Consider the following 25,627-nt stretch of genomic DNA (forward strand, 5'->3'; position numbering starts at 1 on the left):
CACACACACACACACACACACACACACACACACACACACACACACACACACACACACACACCCCTCAGTGAGTTTGACAATAATACAAAACCACAAAAGAGCTTTCCTTGCTAATTATGAGTCCCTTCCCTCAGGTCCTTGCCAATCTCCACATCTTAATCAATTCTGCCTCTAGTATTTCTCTTCAATGTATCTCATGTCTTCAGCCAGTATCCATACTGCTCAGAGCCACTCTGCTTTTCCTCCACAGCCTGGACTGGTCCCTCCCTCTTCTTCTCTTGCCACAACCACCCCATCCTCTACCTATCACACTAAAGAATCTTAATTAAAGAAATACTAGTTTTGAACCCAGGTTGTGTCATTTATTAGCTATGTCCTCCTGGGCATATCGCCCAACCTTTCTAATTCTTGCCTTCCTTATCTATAACCTGGAAATAATGTGTTAGAGAGTGTTAATAGTGATTACAAGAGATGATCCAAATACAGTGAGCCAACAGGGCTCTCTAACACTCTGCATGTGGCAGTATAAACGATTGGAGTAATTAAAAGCGACATGGCAAAAGTGTATTCTAAGTGACATATCATCATATCTTGAAATAACAGGAATGGGCTAATCGATCCTTTAAATTCTCAAGGAAACATTAAAATGCTTTTAGTGGATGACATGATACAAAGACATCAATCAAACTCATTGTGATGGTTAATTTTATGTGTCAACTTGCTCAACTTTGGTGCCCAGTTGTCTGGTTCAATACCAGATAACTCGTGCTGTGTGTGTGTGTGTGTGTGTGTGTGTGTGCTTATGTGTGTGTGTAGGTGTGTAGGTAATGCTATGACTCTAAGTGAAGGCATCCACTCTCCATCCAATAAGTCCACTCACCTAGTCAATCAATGACCTAAGGCACAAAACCGCTGATATTGGCCCAGTTTCGAGACTGCTAGGCTAGTCTATCCATGGACTCCAGGCTTGTCAATCCCCAACACACATGAACCCATTTCTCCTCCTCTCTCCCCTCCCCTCCTTTCCTCTTTCCTCTTTTCTCTTCTCTCCTCTGAGAGAGAAAGAGAGAGAGAGAGAGAGAGAGAGAGAGTGTGAGAGTATGTGTGTACCTATCTATTAGTTATCTATTAGTTATCATCCCTGGAGATGTTTGAATGACTCACCAAGAAATCTTACAATTATAGAAAATAGTACAGGACAAAGAAACCTCATCTGGGAAATACTGCTTAAGCCATGTCTATAATGAGCAAAGCTATTCTTAGCGAGCCTCAGTCTCTGCAGAATGTACAGTCACTAGCCAAGGCTAGTGGCCCTGTACTTACTGCCTGGCTATTGACTGAGCATCTATTCTAGGCCAAGTGTTGTACTAATCTGGAGCTAACCACATAGCCACTTCCAGTGCTTCTGCGCCCTTGCATTGATGAAAAGCATCAGGTCTAGTGTCCCATGTGCCACCCCTTACCTGTAAGAGACGTGTGATGGCTTCGTCGTGGAACCCCAGGGCCTGCTCGGTGCCTGCCAGTTCCCTCAGTATGGGTACACACTCGATACTCTTGTCTCCTTTGTTGCTCACAGTATATTCCAGAGCCTCTTTGTAGTGGGGCAAAGCTTCTTTTAATTTCTTCTGACATTGATATACCCTAAAAAAATCAAGTGATTTTTAAATGATTTTTTTTATTAACATACACAGGAGTTGTACAAGGAACACCCAGTGTACGTCACCAAGCAACCCTTCTTCATCACACTCCCTTGCCCCCATCCCCCTTCTTAAAAATCATCTGGGCACTGGTGGCTCATACTTGCAATCCAAGCTACTCAGGGGACTGAGGTCTAAGGATCGCAGTTCAAAGCCAGCCCAGGCAGAAAAGTCCATGAGACTCTTATCTCCAATAAACTACTCAGAAAAAGTGATGCTGTGGCTCAAGTGGTAGAGCACTAGCTTTGAGTAAAAGCAGTTCAGGGACAGTGCCTGTGCTCTGCGTTCAAGCCCCAGGACTGGTACAACAACAACAACAAGAATCTATCTCATTAGCTCTAATTCTAGCAAAAGGATCATTTAAAAATCATTAACATAGGACGGTCTGAAAATATAGGCAGCCTGGTAGTGAGGGTGGGACTCCCTGATTCATTGGCTTGACAGCTAAGCCTTTCCTCCAGGTGGTAGCTGGGCACTGCTCAGGAGGATGAACTTGGGAACCACGGGAAGGTTCCAGTGCTGGCTTCTGCACTTGCTCAATGTAGCAACCGCTCAAGCAATAGTGATCTCACCTAAATGTCGAGGATGCTAACAGTGCCCACTTTGCTGGGGCTATTAGAAAGAACAAGATTGTTGACATTCACAAAAACATCCAATACAGTATCTGACACAAAGCAAGTGCTAGGTAGGGGATGGTTTATAAATATATAAAATGTTTTGCAAAATCACAAGGAATGTTTGAGATGCTAACCTTGGATGTAGTGAGAAATCACAGAAATTTCCAGTAATATTTTTTTATTTTTTATTTTGCCAGTCCTGGGGCTTGAACTCGGGGCCTAGCCACTGTCCCTGAGCTGCTTCTGCTCAAGGCTATAGCACTCTACCACTTGAGCCACAGAGCCACTTCTGGCTTTTTCTACTTATGTGGTGCTAAGGAATCGAACCCAGGGTTTCCTGCATGCTAGGCGAGCACTCTACCACTGAGCCACCTGCCCAGCCCAATTTCGGTAATATTAAGGAGGTTGAAGTACTCTCATCAACTAACTGCTGGAGAAACTATCATCTGGGCATAAACTTCTCAAAATCAAAATCATACATATACACGCATACAATTCTGCTCATGTCGCTTCTAGGGATTTATCTTGATAACATACTCAGGCAGGGAAATTGGAAACATAAGAGAATGTCTAGCTTAGCGCTCTTTACAATAATGGAAAAGCGCCTGTCACAATTTCCTGTGAAGTTATACATCACAGTGGCTCTTCCTATATCAACCAACAATGTATCTATTTCTTCTGTTCTTTAGTAAAAGGGTGAGTTATAAAGCTATCTTGTGTGTCATCTCATGCATGTTGATATTTTATAACCAATTTTAACAGACACCTGCACTCAGACATGTTAAAAAAAAAGATCTCTTACATGTTAGCAGTAGTCATCTAATAAGCAGGTGGATTGGCATCTGAACTTTCCTTGCTTATGCTTTTCTAAGTTTCCCTGTTTCTGTGAAACTATATTATTATTATGTCAGAAAAAAATATACTAATTTAAGCGTAATAAGGTAGCAGCGGGAAAATGTTCTTGTGGCTTCGTTAGTCTCTCATGTGAACAATGCTGCTCTGTAACAGAACAACAAGCCTCTAAAAAAAAATCTCCAAAATATTTGTGAGGACTATTAGAAACTTCTGTGTGGAAAACTTTCTGTACAAAATACCAAATGCAATTTTAATCCCTCCTATGTTTCCTCCGTAGCTATTTTTCAGGTAGGATCTTGTGGTTTACCCCAGGCCATCCTGAAGCGCAGTTCCTACTGATACATCCCATGTAGCTGGGATGACTGATGTGTACCCCCTTGGCCAGCCTTCTAGTTGATATGGGGGCCTCCTTAACTTTCTGCCTGAGCTGCCCCTGAATTATGATCCTTCTGATCTCTGCTTTATTTGGTTATGTGCAGAAAAAAAAGTTGTTGATCTCTTGTTTAGAATCTAGGGAAAGTCACATCATTTCCAAATGACTTTAGACATTTTCCCACTGAATTGAGCTTGGTGAATTTAGACAATACCACCAATATTTGAGCAAAGGAAAAAAAGTCTTCATCATTTTTCCTTTTAATGCTCATAAATGACGCAACGCCAGAAGAGCAAGAATATATCTTTTGTCTCCAAGGCTGCCTGCAAAAGTCACAGATGAGGAATAAAGCAAATAGAAAGACCAAGATGATTTCTTTTGGGAAACTGTCTGGGAAGAAAGCCAAAAATCAAAAACTAGTGTCCAGGCTGATACACAGCAATAAAGAATACAATGACATGCACCCATTGGAAAGGTACAATTGCACAAAAACACTCAATTGCAAACACTGAATCAGTGTAACAATTTCCACAATAGGAGGGAAACAAACAGGACCGGGGACAGTGCCACTTCAGATTCCCACTGGTATGAAATCTGTTTTGTGAGTTAGTTTGGTGATGTGTACATGCGAAATTGCACAGCAGTATCTGTATACGTGGGTGGGGGTGTTACTGGGGTTTGAACTCAGGGCCTCTACCCTTTGATCCAAAGACCCAGATCTTTTTGGCTTCAGTTATTTTTCAGAGCGGGCCTTGCTTTTTTTTCCTCCCTGGGAGTAGTCTTAGGCCATGTTCCTTCCACCTATTCTTCATATGTAGTGGGACTTGCCACTCTTGACTTGTTTGTTGAGATGGGGTCTTGCCACACTTTTTTTGGGGGGGGGACTGACTCTGAACTACAATCTTCTCCAGCTCTTAAGTAGCTGGGATGACACACCTGTGACAACATGCCTGGAACAGTATCCACATCTTTTCATATGCCTCTAGTATCTTATTAAAAAGCTGGATGAGTACACCACGCTGTTGTTTAGGATGAAGCCCACTCTACACGCCCTGCCCCCCCCCATACACACTACTGTCTGTGAATACAGGATCTGGACACTAACTCAGCCAGAAAGGGAAGCTATCCAGCTAATGTGCTCCACAATGAGCCTTCAGGAACTCACTGAGAACACTCTGCTCGCATAAAAGGGCAAAACAGAAAACACAATTTACCTTCATTTCACAATATATTTAATCAAAAAGGAATAGAGAGACCGAGAGTACTACATTGAGAAATAACTAAATTACAGTCTTACCTCCATCTCCCGCTCACTTAAAGCATCAAGTCAATTTCCAGTAATCCTGTCTGTTTCCATTTTCTCATATATAACGTTTGGGAGAGTACTACTCTCTCCTTTCTGTTTCTATCTACCTGTGGGGCAGGGGGAGGATTCTTTGAGGATTTCTTCTCTAGGGTGCCCATAACAATATGTCCAGTAGCTTTAGGACACACACTAGACAGAAGCGAAAACAGGGGCATTTGAATGGCAAAATGTGGCAGTCTGGTCATTTGACAGCTGTGCACATTTCAGTGATGGCCATGTTCTATTGAATGAAAGTGTATCCACAGCAATTGCAGGGAGTCTATGTGGACATCTCATCTCAGACGAATTCCTGAGGTCTCACCATACCTCTAGTATTACTATGGGACCAGAGTGTTTCCTCTTTAAACATGCTAGAATTTGGCAACAATGTGGTGCACTGGTGAACCAGGGTCTGCGGGCAGGCCACTGGGGATTGGAATCTGATGAGAAACCCATCCCCAAAGAGGACACGTGGAGGCTTTAGAGCTTTCTAGAGTCAACGTGAGAAAAGATGTATGTGTGCGTTTCTCTACATACAAGGCAAGGTTCTGCTGCAGAGTGCATTGTGAGAATTCCATTCTGCAGTGGTGGTTGGCAGCCGCCCGGACACTAGAGACTGCTAGATAAGGCTCTGCTCTGCACTTCCCTGCTGTGTGCCCCTTCTTCCAGCCTCAGTTCTTTCATTTGAAAATGGGAAGGGGTTTCTCCAACTCACAGGGACAATGGGGCTGACATGGATGAAGGAGGAAAGCACTGGACAAGAACCTGCATAGAGGGTGTCAACAGTTGGCAGCTTCTCCCTTCCACCGTCCTCCCACCTTCCCTCTCTCCCTCCTTCTTTCCTTCCTTCCTTTTCTTGCTCCCTTCCTCCTTCCTTCCTTTTCTCCTTCCCTCCTTTTCTTCCTTCCTTCCCTTTCTTGCTCCCTTCCTCCTTCCTTTTCTCCCTCCCTCCTTTCCTTTTCTTCCTTTTCACATCTCTCCCTCCAACTCTCTCTCATTTTTTCCACACGTTCCTCATTCTCTCCCTCTCTTTCCCTTCTCTTTCTGTTGTTCTGAGTTTATATCTGGTGTCTCTTTAATCTTCTCAAAAGTCCTCTGAGGTCCTGTTATTTGGACATTAGCAGGGAAAGACAGAGCAGCTGACTGAAAGCAGGGAACCCGCCCCAAGTCCCACTGGGTGAGTCTGAAGAAATAGTGACTCGAACCCAGGCTTCTGGATTCCAAAGACCACAAGGCTGTACCACGGCACAGTGGTGAGAAAAGTTCCCCAGGTGGCCTGTTGATGCTCTGGGAAATGGTGTTTGTTTCGTTCTGGGCTAGTCTAGCACAGCGGTGCCAGTCAAGTACTCACTGGGAGAAGTTGTGGAAGACTTCAAAGGCACAGAGAAAGCTGGGGGACAAGTCACGTGCTCTGGAGCAGCAATTCCCAACACCCTGTCACCATGATGACATATAGAAAGGTCGTGTGTGTGTGTGTGTGTGTGTGTGTGTGTGTGGTGTACGTGTGCAATGGCGTATGCCTATATGTATTAAGGCAACTCTGTCCCTGGAGATCTCTATCAGTAACTGGAACAGAATCTACCTATGGCCACTGAGGGCGGGACATCTGCCTGTTTTTGAGGTTAACTTTTAACAGATTTAAAGATGTATGATTTGAATCCACGGTCCAAAGGTAGCAAATCCTGCCAGTGCAGGAGCACTGGGGTGGAGGGGAGGATGGGGATGGAAGCACCGCCCCCTCCCCCCACCCCTGAGTATGAGTCACCCCTGCAGCCTTGTCTGTAGGGACAGGAGGAAAGGCACCAGCCGGCCTTGATAGGCACCATAAAAGGAGAAGCTGATGGAGGTTAAAGTGGGTACACAAAAAGCTATCCTTCTAAAAAGGACATAAATCCTACCAGCGCTGTCTGAGAAATTTCCCTGGCCTTCTACTGCCAAGACCTGGCTGGAGAAAAGTGTCACTACAGTAATGTACAAAACCTAAGCCTTGCTTCTTTCTAAAGGAGATCAGCTTGGGCAGATTTCAGTGGGCAAAGTAATCAGATGAAAATCATTTAGTTTAAATGTCCCACTGGGATGTCAGGGTGAACAATCAGAATGGGGAGGAAAAAAAAAAAAGAACTGGCAATGTCTGAAACAACTTTGTGAGACACAAAAGTAACTTTGTACAACAAACTCCCAAGATGGACTTCAACGACAGCTGGGTTTTCAGTACAGACATGTTCAAGGGCTGCCATCTGCAGGCGAGATTCAGTACTGCTAGTTTGGAAAGTCAAGATCCCTGTTTTGTAGCGACACTGCTGAACATGAAGAATGAAGGCATTTGTCAAGTCTCTACCAGATGCAACAAATACCAGATTTTGGGCCTCTGATCTGTGTGTTTCCTGCCTAGTTCTGAGCAGTAAGAAGATCTGGATGGGGAAGGTGTGTGACTCTCCAGATCATCGACAACCCTCTTGCTCTCCCAGTCATATAAGTGGAATGAATCCCTGGATTCTTTGGGGCCTGGTTTCTTTCACTGAACACACGGTTTGTGAGAAGCACCCACCGACCCAAGGATTTTAAGCAAGGAGTGGTTTGACCATTTTCTTTTCATGTATGGACCACAATCTTATCTATTCTGCTTTGGATGAACCTTTGAGCTGGTTTGAATTCCTGGCTATTGCAAATAATGTACCATAAGTGTGTGTCCCATAAGTGGAGTGTATTCATTCTTGAGATAAGAGTCTCAGCAATTTTACCTGGGTTGTCTGTGGACTCACAAACCTCCTGACTCTATTTCCCAAGTAGCTGGGCTATATACACAATTATAATAGTTATATATAATACATAAATATAATATATGTAATATAAATACAATTATGCATAATTATGTATCTATATATTATACATCTATATAGTATTTATATTATATATTTATATATGTAAATATATATTAAATGTCTTCTTCATCTCTGTACTTTCTTATGGCACAAAACACATGGTGATTTATAAAACAGGACAATGTGATATTGGGAGGGAGGCAAAGTGTGTTAACAAAGGTAAACTGGATTCTTCTGGCTTGGCTAAGGAAAGCCAAGTGAGGTCATCTGGGATTCTCGGTCTCTTCCAGAACGAGACTTTCTCCATCCTCTTTCCCCCACTTTCTTTCCTTCAAAGGAGCTCACTCTGCCACCCAGTGTTCTGGAGAATCAGGGAAGGACCGGCCTCTGGATGGGATAAGGGTAGAAACTACTGGGTACTCGTTGCTTTCCCTTAAGAGCCTGTGGAGAGGTCCCAGCGGGGAGCACAGCTACTTTTGTGCCCTTGGCTGGAGGACAGTCAGTCCTCCTATACGGGGGGAGGCAGCTTCAGGAGTGGGGAGTAGGCAGATCAGTGGAATCAGCCCTCAGGAGCAACGGGGTAACAGGTGTCATGACCAGGTCACAGGGCCTAGTTGCCTCCTCGGGGTGTCACCTGATGATGAAACGTGCTATCACCCTCAGCCAGGTCTGCGTGGCGAATGAGGAAGAAAGGCCAATCTTCTTATCGTAGACCAGGATGTGACTTTTCTTTGAGGCCCTCATCAGAAAAATCTATCTACTCAAGCTCCATCTTCTACAGGAGCAGTGAAGGGAGGGGAGGGAGGAAGAGACAAAGGACAGGATGATGGGAAGGCAGGTGGGAGGGAGATCAGGTAGAAAAGAAAAGTCGAGGGGATAATGTAAATAAAGGGCCCAGGTTGGATAGGAGGGCTCTGGACAACCTTTGCCACTGGGGTTCATCTCGGTGCTGGGGCTGCTTTGATATAACTGTGTTCCTCTCCTTCCTGGACTAGAAACTGTGGACAGTGCCCCATGAAGACGAACCATCTATCTGAAGACAGATTCCCCTGGCTAAGAACCCTCAGTCAGTCACCACACACACCAAGTTCTTATCTTGAAACTTACTGTGCAAATGAAAATTTGATCCGTGCTTGGATTTCTGTCCACTCTTCCTTTATAATCTTTCCACACTGGAGGAGCTCCTTGGAAATGTTGTCTGCTTTTGTCAGATTCTCTGAGGCTTCCTTATATCTGGATTGTGTTCAGGAAACTTTTCACTCGGTTCTAGATTTCTAGGACTTGGAGATTATGGAATTCATCTGGCTCTTACGCTTCCTATCATTCTCCCAGTCATCTAACAACTTTTTAGTTGGCCTTATGGACTAGATATTAAGTATTATGTGAGCAGTATACCTAATAGTGCAGATTAGAGGCAAAGGATACTTTTGAAGAGAGAGTAAGGCTTTCCCCAGGGTGCAGAAGAGCTCTATAGAACACTTGAAAATGTCCGTGTTGTCTTTATAGGGAGACACAATGGAGCTGACCAGGATTTCCTTGGCTTTTTCTGCATGTTGTTTTGCTTGCAGTGAGAATCCTACAAAGAAAGAGAAGTCTCAGTTTCTCTACAACCTCAGCATGACAGAAACATCTTCATGGCCAGGGAATCTAACAAGCTCCCCACCTATTGTCTGGTGATACATGATATATCTGGGCAGCAGGAAAAGAGCATCATGATTGTACCAACCAACAAAATGCAGTCATCCCAGTTTGCCTAGCCGGAGAGGAAATGATACTGTTTTCTCCCTCCTGAAACCATCTCTCTTCTTGTTTCTCTTGAGGAAAACAGGCGATCCTTGCCTACTGCACATCTAATCCAGGTGATTTGGATTAGACCCAAGTTAGCCTACTTAGAATGTACTGAAATTCTGGGATGTTTAGCAGGGTATTCTTTGTCTCCTGGGAATTTCTGGAGCAGCTGGCATCACTGTTGCTGCCAGGTGTACAAAGCCTGACTAAGGATGGAGCCAAGAAAACAGATCCAAGTGATGAGAAAAGCAAGAAACTGAAACCTGGTCATATTGTTCAAATATCAGCCATAGCTAAGGAATAAGCAAGTTTAACCCTTGGACATTTAAATATGAGCCAATGTGTTTTTAGTTCTTCTAACTTGTGTTAGCCTTTTTAATTTGACTGTTTGTTACTTATAGTCAAACAACTCTTCTTCATCAAGAATGATATTCTATTCTAAGCTGCTCTCCCTTGTCTTGGGTTCTTTTATAATACCTTTCATAAGCTCACAGATGAACTATCTCCTAAGGATCTTAATTTTAAGATAATAAACAGGGCTGGGAACATGGTTAGTGGTAGAATGCTTGCCTAGCATGCATGAATCCATGGTTCCATTCCTCAGTACCACATAAACAGAAAAAGCCAGAAGTGGCACTATGATTCAAATGGTAGAGTGCTAGCCTTGAGCAAAAGAAGCTCAGGGACAGAGCCCAGGCCCTGAGTTCAAGCCCCAGGACTGGCAAAAATAAAAAAGATAATAAACAAATACTTAGAAGGTTACAATCTTTCTTCCTTCTCCCTCTCCTCTGTGATGTATCTTGCTGGCTTATCACCATTTGGAAAGAAGACTATCCTACATCCTGACCCTTCTAGCTGAGTGTGAAGCAAATTTGGGGGATGAACAACAGAAGCCAACCCACTGATCTTGCTGGATCTGAGATGAGCTCACCTTTCAGCTGGAGGTAACCCTCAGCCAGATTAACGTGTGCGTCTGCTAGTTTCCAATGTGAGTCACCATAGCAAATTCTGGTCAATGCGAGGCAACGTACAAGCTCCTGGATCGCCTGTTTGTACTGTCAGAGAAGAAAGTGAAGTTACCTACGATCCGACAGCCAAAACATTTAAGAATCACAAAGCATGAAACAAAATCTAACTGTATATCTGTCCATTCTCTTAAATGCAGGGTTCTAGCCAGGTGATTGTGGCTCATGCTTGGAATCCTAGCTACTCAGAAGGCTGAGATCTGAGGATTCCAGTTTAAAGACAGTCCAAGCAGGGAAGTCCATGAGACTCTTGCCACCAGTGAACCAGCAAAGAGTTAGAAGTGGAGCTGTGGCTCAAGTGGCGGAGTGCCAGCCTTGAGTAAAAAAGCTAGGTCCTGAGTTCAAGCCCCAGCACTATCACACACACACACACACACACACACACACACACACACACACACAAGCAATAAAAATAAATGTTGCCAACTGGTGAATCATAAGTTTCCTGTAAGTCTGAAACTATTTTAAAATAAAAACTTGCAAAAAAAAGTGAATATTTAAAAAGCATCTACTTTTTACCACGTGAAAGTTCCAAGAGCCCTTGGCTACTTCACATGCAACATGCAAGGCCTCAATGAACTGATCATTTTGCAGACTACATTTCATTTTAACCCACAGCTCCCTCTTTCACGTCAAGCATAGCACCTCCTGCACACCTACCTTGTAGATTATAATTACATGTACCCTTCCCTCTCTTGAGGACCCTTCCCTCAGCTCCTCCATGCTGGTCCTTTTCCTCCTTAGTCCTCAGCTCACTTGTACTTACTGTGGGTGTGTCCACTGCTGGGCATGGCTTGGTTGGGCCACACTTACTTGGGTTATAGTAAGTTCTTTCACTTACATGTTTCTTCCTATGTCACTCCTGAGATTAGGAGTGTAACCTCAAAACCATCCTTCTCTTGGCTGCGCCTGAGAGCCTGCCTCCCAGGGCACAGGTCTAGAAGGGGAAGACTCCTTACCTGGTGATTGCTGAAGTAGGACCTCACCCTCTCCTCACACAGGTGGAGTTTCTCTCTCGGAGGCTGGAACAGCGCGGTCTGGGGCAGCTTGTTAGGAGACTTTTTTCTAGAGGTGATGCTGACAGCAGCCACTACTTCATCTAGATGGCTGGAAATGTGGGTGTCTTGCGATTCCTGCATATTCTCACTTGCATTGTCCTCTGATTGTTAAACACAGAAGGGAAAGGTGTTAAAAGATTGTTTCTGGGGCTGGGAATGTGGCTTAGTGGTAGAGTGCTTACCTAGCACGCATGAAGTCCTGAGTTCAATAGCTCAGTACCGCATAAACAGAAAAAGCCAGAAGGGGCCCTGTGGCTCAAGTGGTAGACCACTAGCCTTGAGCAAAAGAAGCTCAGGGACAGTGCCCAGGCTCTCTGAGTTCAAGCCCCAGAATTGGCAATAAATAAATGTTTCAACTGCTACTTTTCAGGGTTCACTTTTTTTTCCTTTAGAATTGAGGTTAGAATCTAGGAAAATTTCAACACTGTACCTATGACTTCTTTAAAAGAGTTTTGGCTTATTTTCAGTTTTAGCTAAACCAAACAGTCTTGGTTAAAAGAATGAATATCTATCTAGCTAGCTAGCTATCTCTCACTTATACTTGCTGAGCCCAAGTAAGCCTAATGAATTCCTCAACTAATCTACAGTCAGAAAATAAATGTTAACCCTTTACTTCTGGCTAAATGGAATAGTTGGAGTGATGTATGCAGTAAAAATCACCACGCACGCATGTGCGCGTGCGCACACACACACACACACACACAACAACAACAACAAACTAGGAAGGCACTCTATAGCTCAGTTATGCCTCCACTACTTCAGAATAACATCTTTCTAAAGATAATAACTTTTTCCTCTTTAAAGTACGCATCATTCTATTGATTGAGACAAGCTTTTAAACAAAGCAAAATCAAGGCAGACTGTGTAGGAAGGGATCAGCAGCAGAGGGAGAAAGAGGGAGTACTGAGGGATGATGATCAAAGGATATAACAAACACACATATGTTAATGTATTCATAAAAAGAATTTTGTGATATAAAAATAATCAATGTGTGTTGCATCATGCAGCACAAAAGCCTACTCTTCAGTTCATTTACTTTGAGGTACATGCCTATCATCAACCACTCTCCTTTTTTTTTGTAACAGGCAGAGCTAGAGTTTAAAATCTCATTAGAAATCAGTGTGGGTGGCTCCCTACAGCATCCTCTTCCTGCCTGCCCTGGGTTGGCTTCCCAGGCCTCTCTTAATTTGCACCCACAACTGCCAGTCAGACTTATCCAATCAATTAATGTTCCTTCTGCCAGACCTACCTAGTAGAATGCTGAAACACATGATAGGCCCCAGATCAGAGGAAGAGGAAGAATACGGGGTTTGAGTCTTGCAGGTCGGTCTAAGAGGTGTTGTTAAAAACATTTAGTCTCTTTGGAACCACTTACCTTCAGATACCAAGGGTCTACTGGATTAATGAACATGCGTTCATCACGATATGTATAGAAACAACATCTGAGACACTTAAATGCCTACTGATGAGAAAAACTTTCCCAACCTGATGAAAATCTCATGAGAAGACCTAAAGCTAACATCATACTAAGTTGTGAACGTGGGAATGCCCTTGTCTCTGGATTGGAAATAAGGCAAGGATAGTTTCTCCCACCAAACTATATTCAAGAGCATAAAGAATATTCTAGCTAGGGTAACAGGGGAAGAAAAAGAAAGAAAGGCATGCAGAACAGAAAGGAAGAAAGAAAACTTCATCATCAGATGACATGATCGTGTAGGTAGAATCCAGGAAAAGTGAATAAAAGAAGTTCCTTCTAGAACTACTAAACAAGTTCAGGAGGGTTATAGGATACAGAATAAGTCAACAAAAATCTCTTCCCTTCTTTTCCAAATTAAGGCTTTGCTGTATACCACAGGTCACCATCACACGCATAATCCTCCTTTCTCAGACTCTTGAGTGCTAGAATTATAGACATGACTTGACATATCTGGCTTGGAATTTTATGCATCTATACACTAAAAATATATAACCTGAAAATAAAATTAAGAAAACATTTCCATTCATAATGGCATCAAAACAGTAAAATACTTAGGCATAAATATAATGAAAGAAATATATGACATAAATGCTGAAAATCAAAGAAGTGAAACATCTAAATACATAAAGAGACATCTTCTATTCATGAATTTGAAGCCTCAAAACGACTAAGATAACAATATTTCTCAAATTATCTATAAGCATAATACAATCCTTATCCAACTCCTAACTGCTTTTTCAGGGGAGAGGGGAAAAAGGTAGAAATTGACAAACTGAGCTTTAAGTTTATATAGAAAATGCAAGAGACTCAAAATAGAACATTTAAAAAAAAGGAAAAAGAAAGTTGGTGAACTCAAACTTCCCAATGTTAGAAATTATAAAAACTAAGAGTGAAACTTTGTGGTGATTGGCTTTGGTAGAGAAGACATCGTAAGTGTTCTCATCAGGTAATCAATGGTAATCATGTCGGGTGATTATCTGAGCCAGATCGTGGGAATCATTACATAAAGTACACTTACATCAAAATATCATGTTGCGTGCCTTCAATCTATGCACATTTTTATTTCTCGAATATAAATTTGACAGTATATATTTATTAGTAGTGTATATTTATTAGTCCACAGAGCAAAGGACAACAAAATATTGCAGTGCTGGTCTCAGACACAACTATGGAAATAAAGATATAGAACAACAGGAAAGAGGTGAGACTCCAAGAAAAAACCCTTACATATACAGCCAATATTTTTTCCCATTTTTTCCAGTGTTGGGGATAAAAATCCAAGGCATTTTATATCACTTATGCTTTGGACAAGGTGCCAAGATAATTCAATGGAGGAAGACTAGCTTTCTAAGAAAATAGTCCTCAAGTGGGCCTTTCACATTCAAATAAAGAATGCTGGACCTCTACCTCAAACCATATATAAAATTTAACTCCAAATGGAGATGTAAAGTAATTAAAGGCATAAAACTAGCATACGTCAGAGAAAATCTTCATGAGCCTGGGTTAGAAGATTTCCCAAGTACTGAACTAAGGGATAAAAAATAAAAGAAAAAGGTATATTAACTGAATTTTATTAAAAAGAAATATGTTCCTTCAAAGTTTATCAATACTAAAGTTAAATGACAACCCACAGAATAGAATAAAATATGTGCAAGTCACATATCTGATGAAGTACTCCTATCCAGAATACATAATGTTTACAACTCGATAATAAGATGACAAAAACTCAATTAAAAATAGGGAAAATATTTGAATAGACATTTTACAAAGATATATGTGTGGCCAAAAATGCTTAATATTATTAGTCATTAAAAATGCAAATCAAAATTGCAACAAGATACTACCTCACATCTACCAGAATGACAATAATAATAATAATAATAATGACAGACCATAGAAATGTAGATGAGAATGTAGAGAAACTGGGACTATCATAAAACACTGGTGGTTTTGCTTGTCTTGGAAAATATTTGATAGTCTTCAAATGTTAAATGCAGAATACTGTATGACTTACCACTTCCACTCCTTGGACTCGGAGCGGATATCTTGGAGAGCTGAAAACTCATGTTCACATAAAAACTTGTGAAAGGGTAGACTAATTAGGGCTCAGGGTTCCTTGAGAGTATCTTGGCTTGGCCAATGGAGACCAGATGGGAAAAGATTAAAAACTGTTTCAAAAAAAGTACCATCAGGAAACAAAGCATCTTGCCAGCACCCTTCTCTAGTTCCTTCTGGTTCCTCAAGTTCTGAATACCTTCCCACCCATAGAACATAGCTGATTTGGAATTAGTAACCAATCAGAATGTCACAAGGCTCAACCAATAAAATGTCACCTTCCAAGCATCTAATTATAATAGGGGGAAAGTCACACTCAAACTATGACATCACAAGTCTGAACTGATTGGTTGGTTGTCCTGTGCCTTATTTGCATAGGGCCAACCAATCCGAGCACAGCTCAGGATATAAAAAGTGCCTAGACACAGCCACTGGAACACAGGAGCAGAGTGGCAACAGCCTTCAATGCAGACGCTTCATTTCTGGAATTTGTCAGACAAGAACTTGAGAGTGACAGCGGCAGCAGCCAGCAGTAAAGTTATAATACCAGCAGGCTGAGCTGCAATACTAGCAGGTGTTTCCTTACAGGGCTCCAACACTGGAGCCAGAAGGGATATCAATGGAATGGGCTCTCTCTGCCTGTTTGATAAATTTGTATGGTCCACCAATACAAATGATGTTACAGATTTTCACACAGAAGGTTCCCCAGTTCCGAGGAATTAACAGCCACAAAGGTAACCTCAAGTCCTCCACATGAAATCTCTGCTCTCGGATATTACCACCATCTCATTCCCACTGGAGTTCTTTGCTCTTAGGAACATATAAATTGTCCAGTCACTAAAAATATTATTTATACATTTTGATAGAAAAATCCAGTTGGAGAAACACTGACAGTTATTCTTACCTTTAAGGGTAATTTTATTGTTAAAAAATGAGTCCTTAAATTATAAAAAGAATGTTTCTTGACTTTGCCCTCAAATGAAATGTCAACAATCTGTAGGGAAAACCCTGTGAATAGTTGAAGGTAGTCAGGTCTGGGGTAGGTAGTACCGGGGTGGGTGGGCTTTATATAAAGAAAATATTAACTTCTTCAAGTTGCAGGTCTGCATAGGTTAGAGATATGGAGTGGTGGAAAGGCTCATTCCCTAGAAACCCATGCCTATGAAGGTTTAACTGCACACCAACAGATCTCATAGCAGAATTAGTGAAAGATCAGAAATGGTGAATAGGCATTTTACTGCCATTGCTGAGAAGTGGAACAAGTCAGTTCAATGACACCATATTTCCTTTACTTTCTCATCAAGAGGGCTGGGCTACCAAAAAGAGCTAAAAAGGATATTATCTGATGAGCCTGGCCACGTACAACGTCAGCCAATGGTGGCAGGAGAACTTGTCTCCTGTTTTCCATACCTAGAGATTCCTCCTTCTCTCTCTACCTAATTAAGAACCACTGGTGGGTTACAAAGACACCTGCACACCCATGTTTATTGCTGCACTCTTCGCAGTAGCCACCTTACTAGATCAGTCTAGATATCCATCAATGAATGACTGGATTAAGGAAATAAGGTAGCTATCCACGATGGAGTATTCTTATACATCCACAAAGAAGAATTTGCAATAAACTGCATATTGTTAAATGAAGTAAGCCAAACTCACAAAGACAAATTTTTTTTTTTTACCATGTGTGTTCTACTTATTACCAACACCACCAACACCACCATACCTACCTAATACGGCAGTGCTAAACTAAAAAAAAAAAAAGTGTTTTTGAAAGATACAAAGAAATGCAACAAGGTTTATGTTATTTATAGGTGTTTTGATAAAATGCCCAAAGCCATTTCTACTGTTATCTTTTCTTCTCTATATGGGGATTGAACCCAGATTCTCACCAAGTGTTCTGTCACTTGAGCTATGACTCGAGACATTTTGGTTTTATTTTGCTGTTGAGATAGGGTCCTGCTAACTTTGTCCAGTCTTGCCTTGAAGACTTTCTGAAATCTCCTGCATCTGCCTCCTCGGTAGCTAGAATTACAGGCATGTACTGTTATGTTCAATTCCTCATATAACAGATGGACTACCTATTATGCCAAGTATAATAATCTACAAAAAACTCATTCCATTTAAAGATTACAGTATTATTAAGTATATAAACACATATTTAAGCAACAAAACCACAAAACATAGCTTCTTACAACAGAGAATAATCTATAATGAATCCTAACTTGTTTGCATTACCTTTCAAAAACTCCATTGATAATCTGGGGAAAAGGTATCCAACTTCAAAAGAGAAAAACAAAATGCCTTCTTGAAAACTCTTCCTCCTGCTATCCTTAAATTGTGCCTGTGTTTTCTCTGGATTTCCTTTTGGCACTCCTTGCCAACTAACGAACACCAGAAAAAAGTCTCTCAAACGTCCAACAATGTGGTAAAATCCTTTGTCAGTTCACCCAGTCTGGTTGAGAACATCGCCATTCCTTTTTCGAGCAAATCACAGCGGTCCTGACAGTTGAGCGTACCAGTTTGGTTCCTGATGTATCTGTATGGTGATTCTTCGTATAGATTGATAACCATAAATTTGTCTAAGGTACAGTAGCTTTCAGAACAATCTTCCTGTAAAGTGCTGAGGGTACCTCACAAAACTCCAGACAGACTGAATGATGGAGCATCCCATCCACCAATCGCAAGTGCAGAAACAGGATTTTGTCAAACTTTGTAACCCAATCCTTGGGAACTAGAGGTGGGAATTTTAAATGGGGTTGTCTTTTCCTTGGAATTTACTTAAAGTGATATGCACTGCCTGTTGATTTGCAAAGTCAGTCAACGTCAGTAAAACTAATTTAAATGAGAGAATTCCCTCTTCTAAGTGAAACAAAAATATGTAAATTGACCCTCTAAAACTTGATAAAACTGTAATAGTGATATTAAAAGTGGTGATATGTATGATTATATATAATTACCTGGCAACTTTTGTGCCAACTTGACAAGGGTTAAAAGTTATTTTAGGCTGGGCACCGGTGTGGTGTCTCACTCTGCAGGAGGCTGACATATGAGGATTGCAGTTCGAAGCCAGCCCAGGCAGGAAAGTCCATGAGCCGCTTATCTCCAACAAACTACTCAGAAAAAGCCAGAAGTGGTGCTGTGGCTCAAGTAGAAAGAGTGCTAGCCATGGGCACCAAGAGGCTCAGGAACAGTGACCAGTTCCTGAATTCAAGCCCCAAGACCAGAAAAAAAAATTAATGTTATTTTGTGATCATATTTATGATCACATTTTAATGTTTTTCATAATCAAGTATCAGAGTTTAATATATGAAAATATGCCAATTTCTATTTTTTTAAAAATAAAAACTAAGAAGCTACAATAATTTATTTATTGCTAGCCTATTTTGTGACTTTCAGTACTAGCAGCAAATCTCATTTGGGTTGATCCTAAATACTCTATTTTTTTTCCCTTTGTACACAAACTGTTTCCCTTATTTTAAACCCAAGGGGAAAAATTCTGAGGTACTAGGAAATTCTATAAAAAGTCTTAAAATCACGGGACAAATCTTTGCCATATACTTCAGTAACTCCTGAAGACTAGTTTTAATAAGTAACCACAATATTTTATATATTCTTATTATGTCATAGCCTGTATTTTATGATTGTGTTTTCTAGGCTATTTCATTTTTTTTCTCTAGATTATTCCAAAGAGTAAGCCAAAATATAAGTGCTTCATTTTAAAGTTAAGGTTGCTTGATAATGAAGCCCTAGCAAATTAATATATGTAATTTTTGTTGTTGTTTTTGGTAGGGTGTTCACACGTGCTTGGCGCCCACGTGCACCGGGTCTGAGGCTTAAACACAGGACCTGGGCACTGTCCCTTCAGTTTTTTGTTTTTTTGTTTTTTGCTCAAGGTTGAGCCACTTGAGCCACAGCTCCACTTCCAGCTCTTTTTGGTGGTTAACTGGAGGTAGGAGTCTCAAGAACTTTCTTGCCTGGTTTGCCTCGAGAACTCAGTCTCCTGAGTAGCCAGGATTACAGGAATGAGCCACGGTGCCTGGCAGATTTTTTTTTTTTTAACTCTTCCTTGGCTCTATCTTTTGATGCAATTTTCTTCTTGAAGAAACATTTTCTACCTACCCAGTCGTGCTAGGAACTACCACAATATCTTAACGAAACTGTTCTGAGCCTCACAAGTGCCAGGGGCACCTGCGGGCCGTGGCCGGGGTTTAATCGGTGCTGTGAGCCCCTAAATCCAGGGTTTGAGCCCCGTTTGCTAACCTTGTCGGCCTTAAGGGGTGGAAGGGGTGGTGGTCAGAATCCCTTCAGACAGGTGCGCTAACACCTGAGCTAGGGGATTGCTGCAGAGACCCAAATAGATCACCCCAGCACAGGTCAAGGCGCTCAGTGAACTACAGTCAGCAACAGATCGATCCCAGGGGCGGACGCTTCCTAAACCACCCGCCATAGGTATCTAAGTCAAAGGCCTCTCCATCCACAGGAAGTCCACAGCCGGAGCCGGAAGTAATATCGGAACAGTGGGTGGGGCCATCCGGAGGAAACAGCACTCTCGGCCAATGAACAGGCAGCTTGCTGGGGGACACACGGGCCTCTCGTCTCACCGCGAGAACTGGGGTGAATTACCGCGAGGCTTTGCTCGCCACAGGTTCTCTCCGGCAGGACTCCCGGCAGTGCAGGTTCCGTCCCGCCCCCCGGCCCCGCCCCACCTCCCCGCCCCTCCCCGCCCCGTCCCGCCCCGCTCACAGGCCCGGCCGGCCTTCCAGCGCCGCCTGCGCGCCCAGCGCCGGTTCTCCTGGTACCCGGGTGAGTGCTGCCGTCCGGAGGGTCCGGACTCCTCCGCGCCTCCGCTTTGCCCGGGGCCCGGCCGGGGATGCGCCATACTCGGGCGCCGCGCGAGCATCTGGGCCTCGGCCGGAGGCACCGCGGGTTCGGGCCTCGGGTCTCCGTGGCCCTGACTCCCTGCTGCCCAGTCGTAACGACTTCAGCTAGGATCTGGCGAGTTATGGCTAAGACTTCTGCTAGAGCTGGGAAATCATTTGACAAATGCTTGTTTGGTAGGTGCCGGTCCTGAGGCTTGAACTCGGGGCCTGGACGTTGTCCACCTCTCCCCGCCATCCGCCCCCCAGGGTAGTGCTCTGACCCCTGGAGCCACAGCTCCACTTGTGGCTGTTGGGTGGTTAATTGAAGTCGCAAAGATTGATCTGCATAGGCTGACTTCGAAGCTCAGTCCTCAGATCTCAGCCTCTAGAGTAGCTAGGATGACAGGCGTGAGCCACCCGGCGCCCGGTTTACAAATAGTTTGTAAATACTCAGTTTGTAATCCTCTGATCTCCAGGGTTTGAAAGGTGGGATGGATGTTCTATCAGATCCAGGATGATTCAATCCATCCTAAGGACTCTTATGATACGCCTGCTTAAAATGGGTAGACATTATCGAATGGGTGCATTTTTTTTCTATTTGCTTTGTTTTAATAAGAGTAGTGCTTTGTCAGAAAGCTCATGTTGGAGGTGCAACTGTATACAATTAATATTAAACATTTTCTTTAGCTATATGGACAGGAAGTGGTTAAGAGAAAGGAGTAAGAAAACGAGCCTGTGAAAAGGTCTAGTGGCTTCCCTCTTAGAAAGCCGGGAGCATTGCTGATTATTGACAGCTTTCTGGTTTCATTTGTCTATGTTTTCATCTCCCAATCTGCTTTCCTAGGAAGATTCATTTTAAAAAGATGTAGTGTTTTCGAAGCACCCAGTTACAGCCCAAGCACCCAAGAACCTGATGGAAAACCTTAGTGAATTCTGTCTGATGTCCTTGAATGTGGATTTTGGCTGTCCATTTGCTTCCATTTGTGTGAGCTTTGTCCAACATATAAATGATGATAACACATAAAAAGTGGCATGGTACGGTTGTGCACAGACCACCTTCATTGCAATTTTGGCAAGGTACCTTCTGAGAAACTCTGTTCTCATCCATAAAGTAGGCTAAGTAATGTCTGTTGCAGTGTTGTGAGGATTAGCTATCTTATAGCAGCTACCAATCCTGTAGAATCAGTAAGTGGTCTTGAGGTGAGTAGATGAAGTGCCACCATTATTCCACACATTCTAGTTTTATCTATCTTATAGCTCTTTGAAGACAGGTTTAGATCCTATGCTAAGTGAAGGTTTGCAAGGTGGAAGAAAGCAACTGATCTCTGCCCTCAGGATTCTACAAGTACACCAATAAGTACGTAGATTACAAATTGTGAAGAGTCCTATGAAATCCTGTGGAAGGCTTCAGGGCCTCCTGGAAAACCAGGAGCTTTATTGATTATTAACAGCATTTCTTATTGATTATTAACAGCATTTCTACTTTATTTGCAACAGCTGGGTCACTCAGAAAGACTACTCCAGGAGTATATTAGTTTGAGATAGGAAAGTGATTTTTATATTGAAAACTGGAGATTTTAGTTTCCAGGCTAGAAGGGTAACAGCAGGTGCTATGAAGAATTGGGTAGTTCCAAAGAAAAGCCCAGGAACTTGGTGAGAAGCCAGGCAGTTTTGAGAGGAGGCTGGTGACATGGGTTGGCCTGATGTGAAGAACTCTGAAGCTTGATATGAGCTTGTTTTTTAAATTGTTTTTTTTTCCTGAATGTTTTATTTAGTGTGTATTTAGTAAGATATGTACATAGGAGTGAGGGTAATTGTATGTACATTTTCCTTTTTCTCTTTTCTTGGTCCTACTAGGATTTGAACCTCATTCCCACTGCCCCTTTGTAAAACAATCTCAGCAGATTTCATTGTTCTGTTTTCACACATGCAGATAAACTGTCTCAACTGTATTCATCTCCATTCATCCTCTTCATTATCCCTCCCCCCTCACAGTGGCACCTACCCATCATCCAAACTGTTTTACTTTCTTGTCATTATTAGACCTATTTCTTATAGTGGTAAATATTGCTCAATCGGAATATTTTTATTAGATTGTTATTAATTTTAATTTCCTGAGTATGTCTGACAATTTCATCTGTCAAAAGGGCACAGGGTGGATGTATCATTATCCTTCTAATGTCTGTGTTTATGTGCTAATATGATGGTATAGTAATGTGTGTGGGAAGTCTCATAATGATTATAATTGTTGTCTTTGTAGAAATGGACCAATTTTGACAAGATGTAGTGCTGCAATTCGCCTCATGGGATATGTACCGTCATGGCATCCGAACTTTGTAAGACGATCTCTGTGGCAAGGCTTGAAAAGCACAAGAACTTGTTCTTAAATTACAGGAATCTCCACCATTTCCCACTGGAGTTGTTGAAAGATGAAGGACTACAGTACTTGGAGAGACTCTATATGAAAAGAAACTCCCTTACAACCTTGGTACAGTATTACATTGCTTTACAATAATTTACAAATGTAGTTGTGACCCAGATATCGTACTTGTCCCCAGACATTCAGACTAAAACATGTATACTCTCTTGTTATATATGTATGGGGAATATTTGTAAAGGGCTCTCACTGCGTGATCCAAGTTCTTGAAGTTAGGTGATGTTACATGAGGAGCTGTGTAGGAAAAGCAAAGTGTTCTGCAGTGTACTGCTTAAAAGATTTCTCCTCACTCTACTTAGCCTGTGTGTCTATCCTAGCTTGTGCTTTTTTTGTTAAGCTTCATGGGTGAATTTTGAAATGTCATAGCTCCCAACAGACTAGTCAAAAAGTAAACAAGAAGAGCTGGTGGCCTGGCTCCAATAGCAAATGCAAGGCTCTACTAAGTTTAAACCCTAGTACTACCAAAAAATATAAATAAGTAGACAAGAGCAATTCTAACAAGGATTACTTTAAGTCATTAACACTAAAAGGAAAATGATTTAAAGTTGACAGTATATAGAGAGGCATCTGACAAGCATCATGAAACCTCTGGGTGGTAATAAAACCTTCTTTATGATTGCTTTGCAAAAATCAAAATGACTTTGAATTGGGGTATCATATTTTTGCCACAGAAGCAACAGTTGATTCACCTTTTTATAGTTTAAGAATAAGCACATTGTATTCATTATAACCTAGATTTTTTTTCATACAAGATAAACTTTAAAATGTTTTTTCAAGAGAATGTCCTAGTTGAGATTTTTATGCTTATTATAAAATTTTGTCTGCATTTGAAATGAGTTTGCTTTTTCTGGTTCTCACTTAGCCTGGTGTGAATGTGGTACTTGACTCTTGACTTCTAGTTTTTACTCAGTTTTAATGATTTAGGACATTTTGTTTTTTTCATTGTAAAATCTTCCATTTTTAAATTCATTTTTCTGTATCAGACTTTCCCAAGTATCTGAAAAGTATCTCATGTTGGTTTTATATGCATGTCATAGCAGAGAGCACTATAAAGTTAATCTTTCTTGTACCTGGATAAATCTTTATAGTTTTGGCATATTGGTGTATATATTATGTTGAATGCCAATTTGTATCTACTTTTTTCTAGTCCTAGGCCTTAAACTCTGGGCCTGGGCACTGTCCCTAAGCTTCTTTTGTTCAAGGTTAGCATTCTACCACTTGAGCTACAGCACCACTTCCAGCTTTTTCTGTGATTCATTGAAGATAAGTGTCTCATGAACTTGTCTGCCTGTGCTGGCTTTGAACTGAGATCCTCAGATGAGTAGCTATGATTACAGGGATGAGCCACTGGTGCCTGGCTTTATTTATATTTTTTTTTAAAGTTAGACTTTTCAGTTCTTATGCTTAAAAAGTCTGTATAGTTATACATATGCCCTTTTTGCAAAATCATCATTGCATAATATGAAATTGTATGTTTACCTAGAGTTTTATTTTAGTCCTTTTAGGGAAAAAGTAGTGTAAGAAATATTTTTGTCAAGGCAAATAACTGATTTCCATACTTCTTATTTATGTCCCCAAAAATGGTGAGTAGTAATCATAGCCCAATGAAATGGGTTTTATTTAAAGAAATTAGTTTTTTGTTTTTCAAAAGTTAAAGTAAACTTTTGGAGCCAGGTGTAGTGGCTTCAGCCTGAAATCCTAGCTCTTTGGGAGGTGGTGGTAAGGGGATCTCAATCCCAAGTGTAAGAGTTGGAGAGACCCTAATTCAAATCAGTGGCTAAGCACTGTGTTGCATGCCTGTCATTCCTAGGTATGGGGGAAGCATCATGGTTAGGCATGGTGCACATGCCTGTCATCTCAGTAATGAAGGGAAGTACAAATAGGAAGCTAGGTATTCACAATCATGTGATAGAGGTGACAGGTATTTGCAATTGTAGACCAAGTAAATAAGTGATGTCAAGTAGAGTTGCGCAAAGACTGAGAGTGCTTATGGACAGGAGTTGTCTTGAGTATGTATGTGTCCCTATTTGGCCTATCCTCTAATGTTTTGGGGCACGTAATTTAATTTTGTAGAGCAGGATTATGGAAGACTTAAAATAGATCCCATCTACATGACGCTAAAGACTGACTTAGAGGATAAGAATCGTGAAGCCCTTCAACATGGATTCATTGATTGCTTACTGTAAATCAGTAACCCAGCCTTTTTCAGGGCACCAGCAATGACTATATCATCAACTACATTTTTTCTTTCTTACTGGTTTCTAGATCTCACTTGATCTGTGCAGAGCGCAGGTTTCAGGGGACCACTTTCAGTGGCAGTTAGGCTGGAGAAAGGTGGTAGAGCTGCTAGGCATTCATTGTTGAGTGGGCATTTGGTAGCTAAGCTCAGAAAGAAAGATTTGCTTGTCCCTAGAACATTCTCTGCTGCATGCAGCTGTCCAAGGTATGAAGGTTGTAACCTTCATATTTTTTATTGTTCCCAGCTGGGTGTTTGTGAGCAGAAGCAGCAGCACATCTTGGGATTATAGTCACTGTCCATCTGGTCTTAGCTCTGGAGCTCACTGAGGGAGGGAATTAGCCATGGAAGAAACAGAAGACTGAAGTACCAGGAAGGGGTTTGTTAGGACTGAGGTAATAGACTGGATTCTATGTGCTTAGCCTGTTATACCTCATTTCCCTCATTGCAGAATGAAAGTCCACCAGCGGGAAGCTGAATCACAAGTCTGTTGGATCTTTAATGGGGGCTGCTGGCTTTCTTGGGAATGAGTGACTTGCTATAGAGCTCTCACTTTATTTATACTTGTGAGTGGATTAAAACAGAAGAGGCACCTACATTTTAATGTTACAAGGGAGCTTGGCTTCTGATTAAGCAGTTAATCTTTGCATCAAGGGAGAATTTAAATTAAAAATTATTTTCTGCTGAGATCAGAGGGAATTGGAGAGCGCTCAATCACCTTTGTGAATTGGGACGGGGAGTGAGACACAGGTGTTTTCTTTTCCATTGGCAGAGGAGAAAACGTCCCTGACTTTGTACATGGAACTGAACAGGCAAATAATATAAGAATATAGATGACAAAAGCACGGGACAAGTGATTTAAAAAAAAACCCACTGCTGGGCTGGGAAGGTGGCTCAGTGGTAGAGCGTTTGCCTTGCATGCTCAAGGCCCTGGGTTCGATTCCTCAGTACCACATAAGCAAATAGAAAAAAGCCGGAAGTGG

At 41.8% G+C, this 25,627-nt stretch overlaps 2 protein-coding genes across 6 annotated transcripts in view; one reads left to right on the forward strand and one right to left on the reverse strand.

Moving 5' to 3' along the window:
- The window catches only part of Ttc23 (tetratricopeptide repeat domain 23), a 46,375-nt gene extending 28,639 nt beyond the window's left edge, over positions 1 to 17,736 (reverse strand). For all 4 annotated transcript variants that reach the window (XM_013011835.1, XM_013011833.1, XM_013011832.1 and 1 more), the window contains exons 1-6: positions 17,348 to 17,736; positions 11,482 to 11,681; positions 10,429 to 10,552; positions 9,135 to 9,285; positions 8,817 to 8,942; positions 1,464 to 1,641 (exon numbers count right to left, since the gene is read on the reverse strand). In XM_013011835.1, the coding sequence (XP_012867289.1) occupies positions 1,464 to 1,641; positions 8,817 to 8,942; positions 9,135 to 9,285; positions 10,429 to 10,552; positions 11,482 to 11,681; positions 17,348 to 17,363 (795 nt within the window). In that variant the 5' untranslated portion in view covers positions 17,364 to 17,736. The remainder of the gene's footprint in view (positions 1 to 1,463; positions 1,642 to 8,816; positions 8,943 to 9,134; positions 9,286 to 10,428; positions 10,553 to 11,481; positions 11,682 to 17,347) is intronic.
- A 2,095-nt stretch (positions 17,737 to 19,831) lies between these two features.
- The window catches only part of Lrrc28 (leucine rich repeat containing 28), a 62,710-nt gene continuing 56,914 nt past the window's right edge, over positions 19,832 to 25,627 (forward strand). Inside the window, exons 1-2 of one of the 2 annotated variants that reach the window (XM_013012188.1) lie at positions 19,832 to 19,915; positions 22,232 to 22,459. In XM_013012188.1, the coding sequence (XP_012867642.1) occupies positions 22,292 to 22,459 (168 nt within the window). In that variant the 5' untranslated portion in view covers positions 19,832 to 19,915; positions 22,232 to 22,291. Of the gene's footprint in view, positions 19,916 to 20,001; positions 20,167 to 22,231; positions 22,460 to 25,627 lie in introns of those variants that run through there. The other variant, XM_013012189.1, reaches the window with a different exon arrangement.

Source organism: Dipodomys ordii, unplaced genomic scaffold (assembly GCF_000151885.1).
Source record: "Dipodomys ordii isolate 6190 unplaced genomic scaffold, Dord_2.0 Scaffold15, whole genome shotgun sequence".
Classification (NCBI taxonomy): Eukaryota; Metazoa; Chordata; class Mammalia; order Rodentia; family Heteromyidae; genus Dipodomys; species Dipodomys ordii.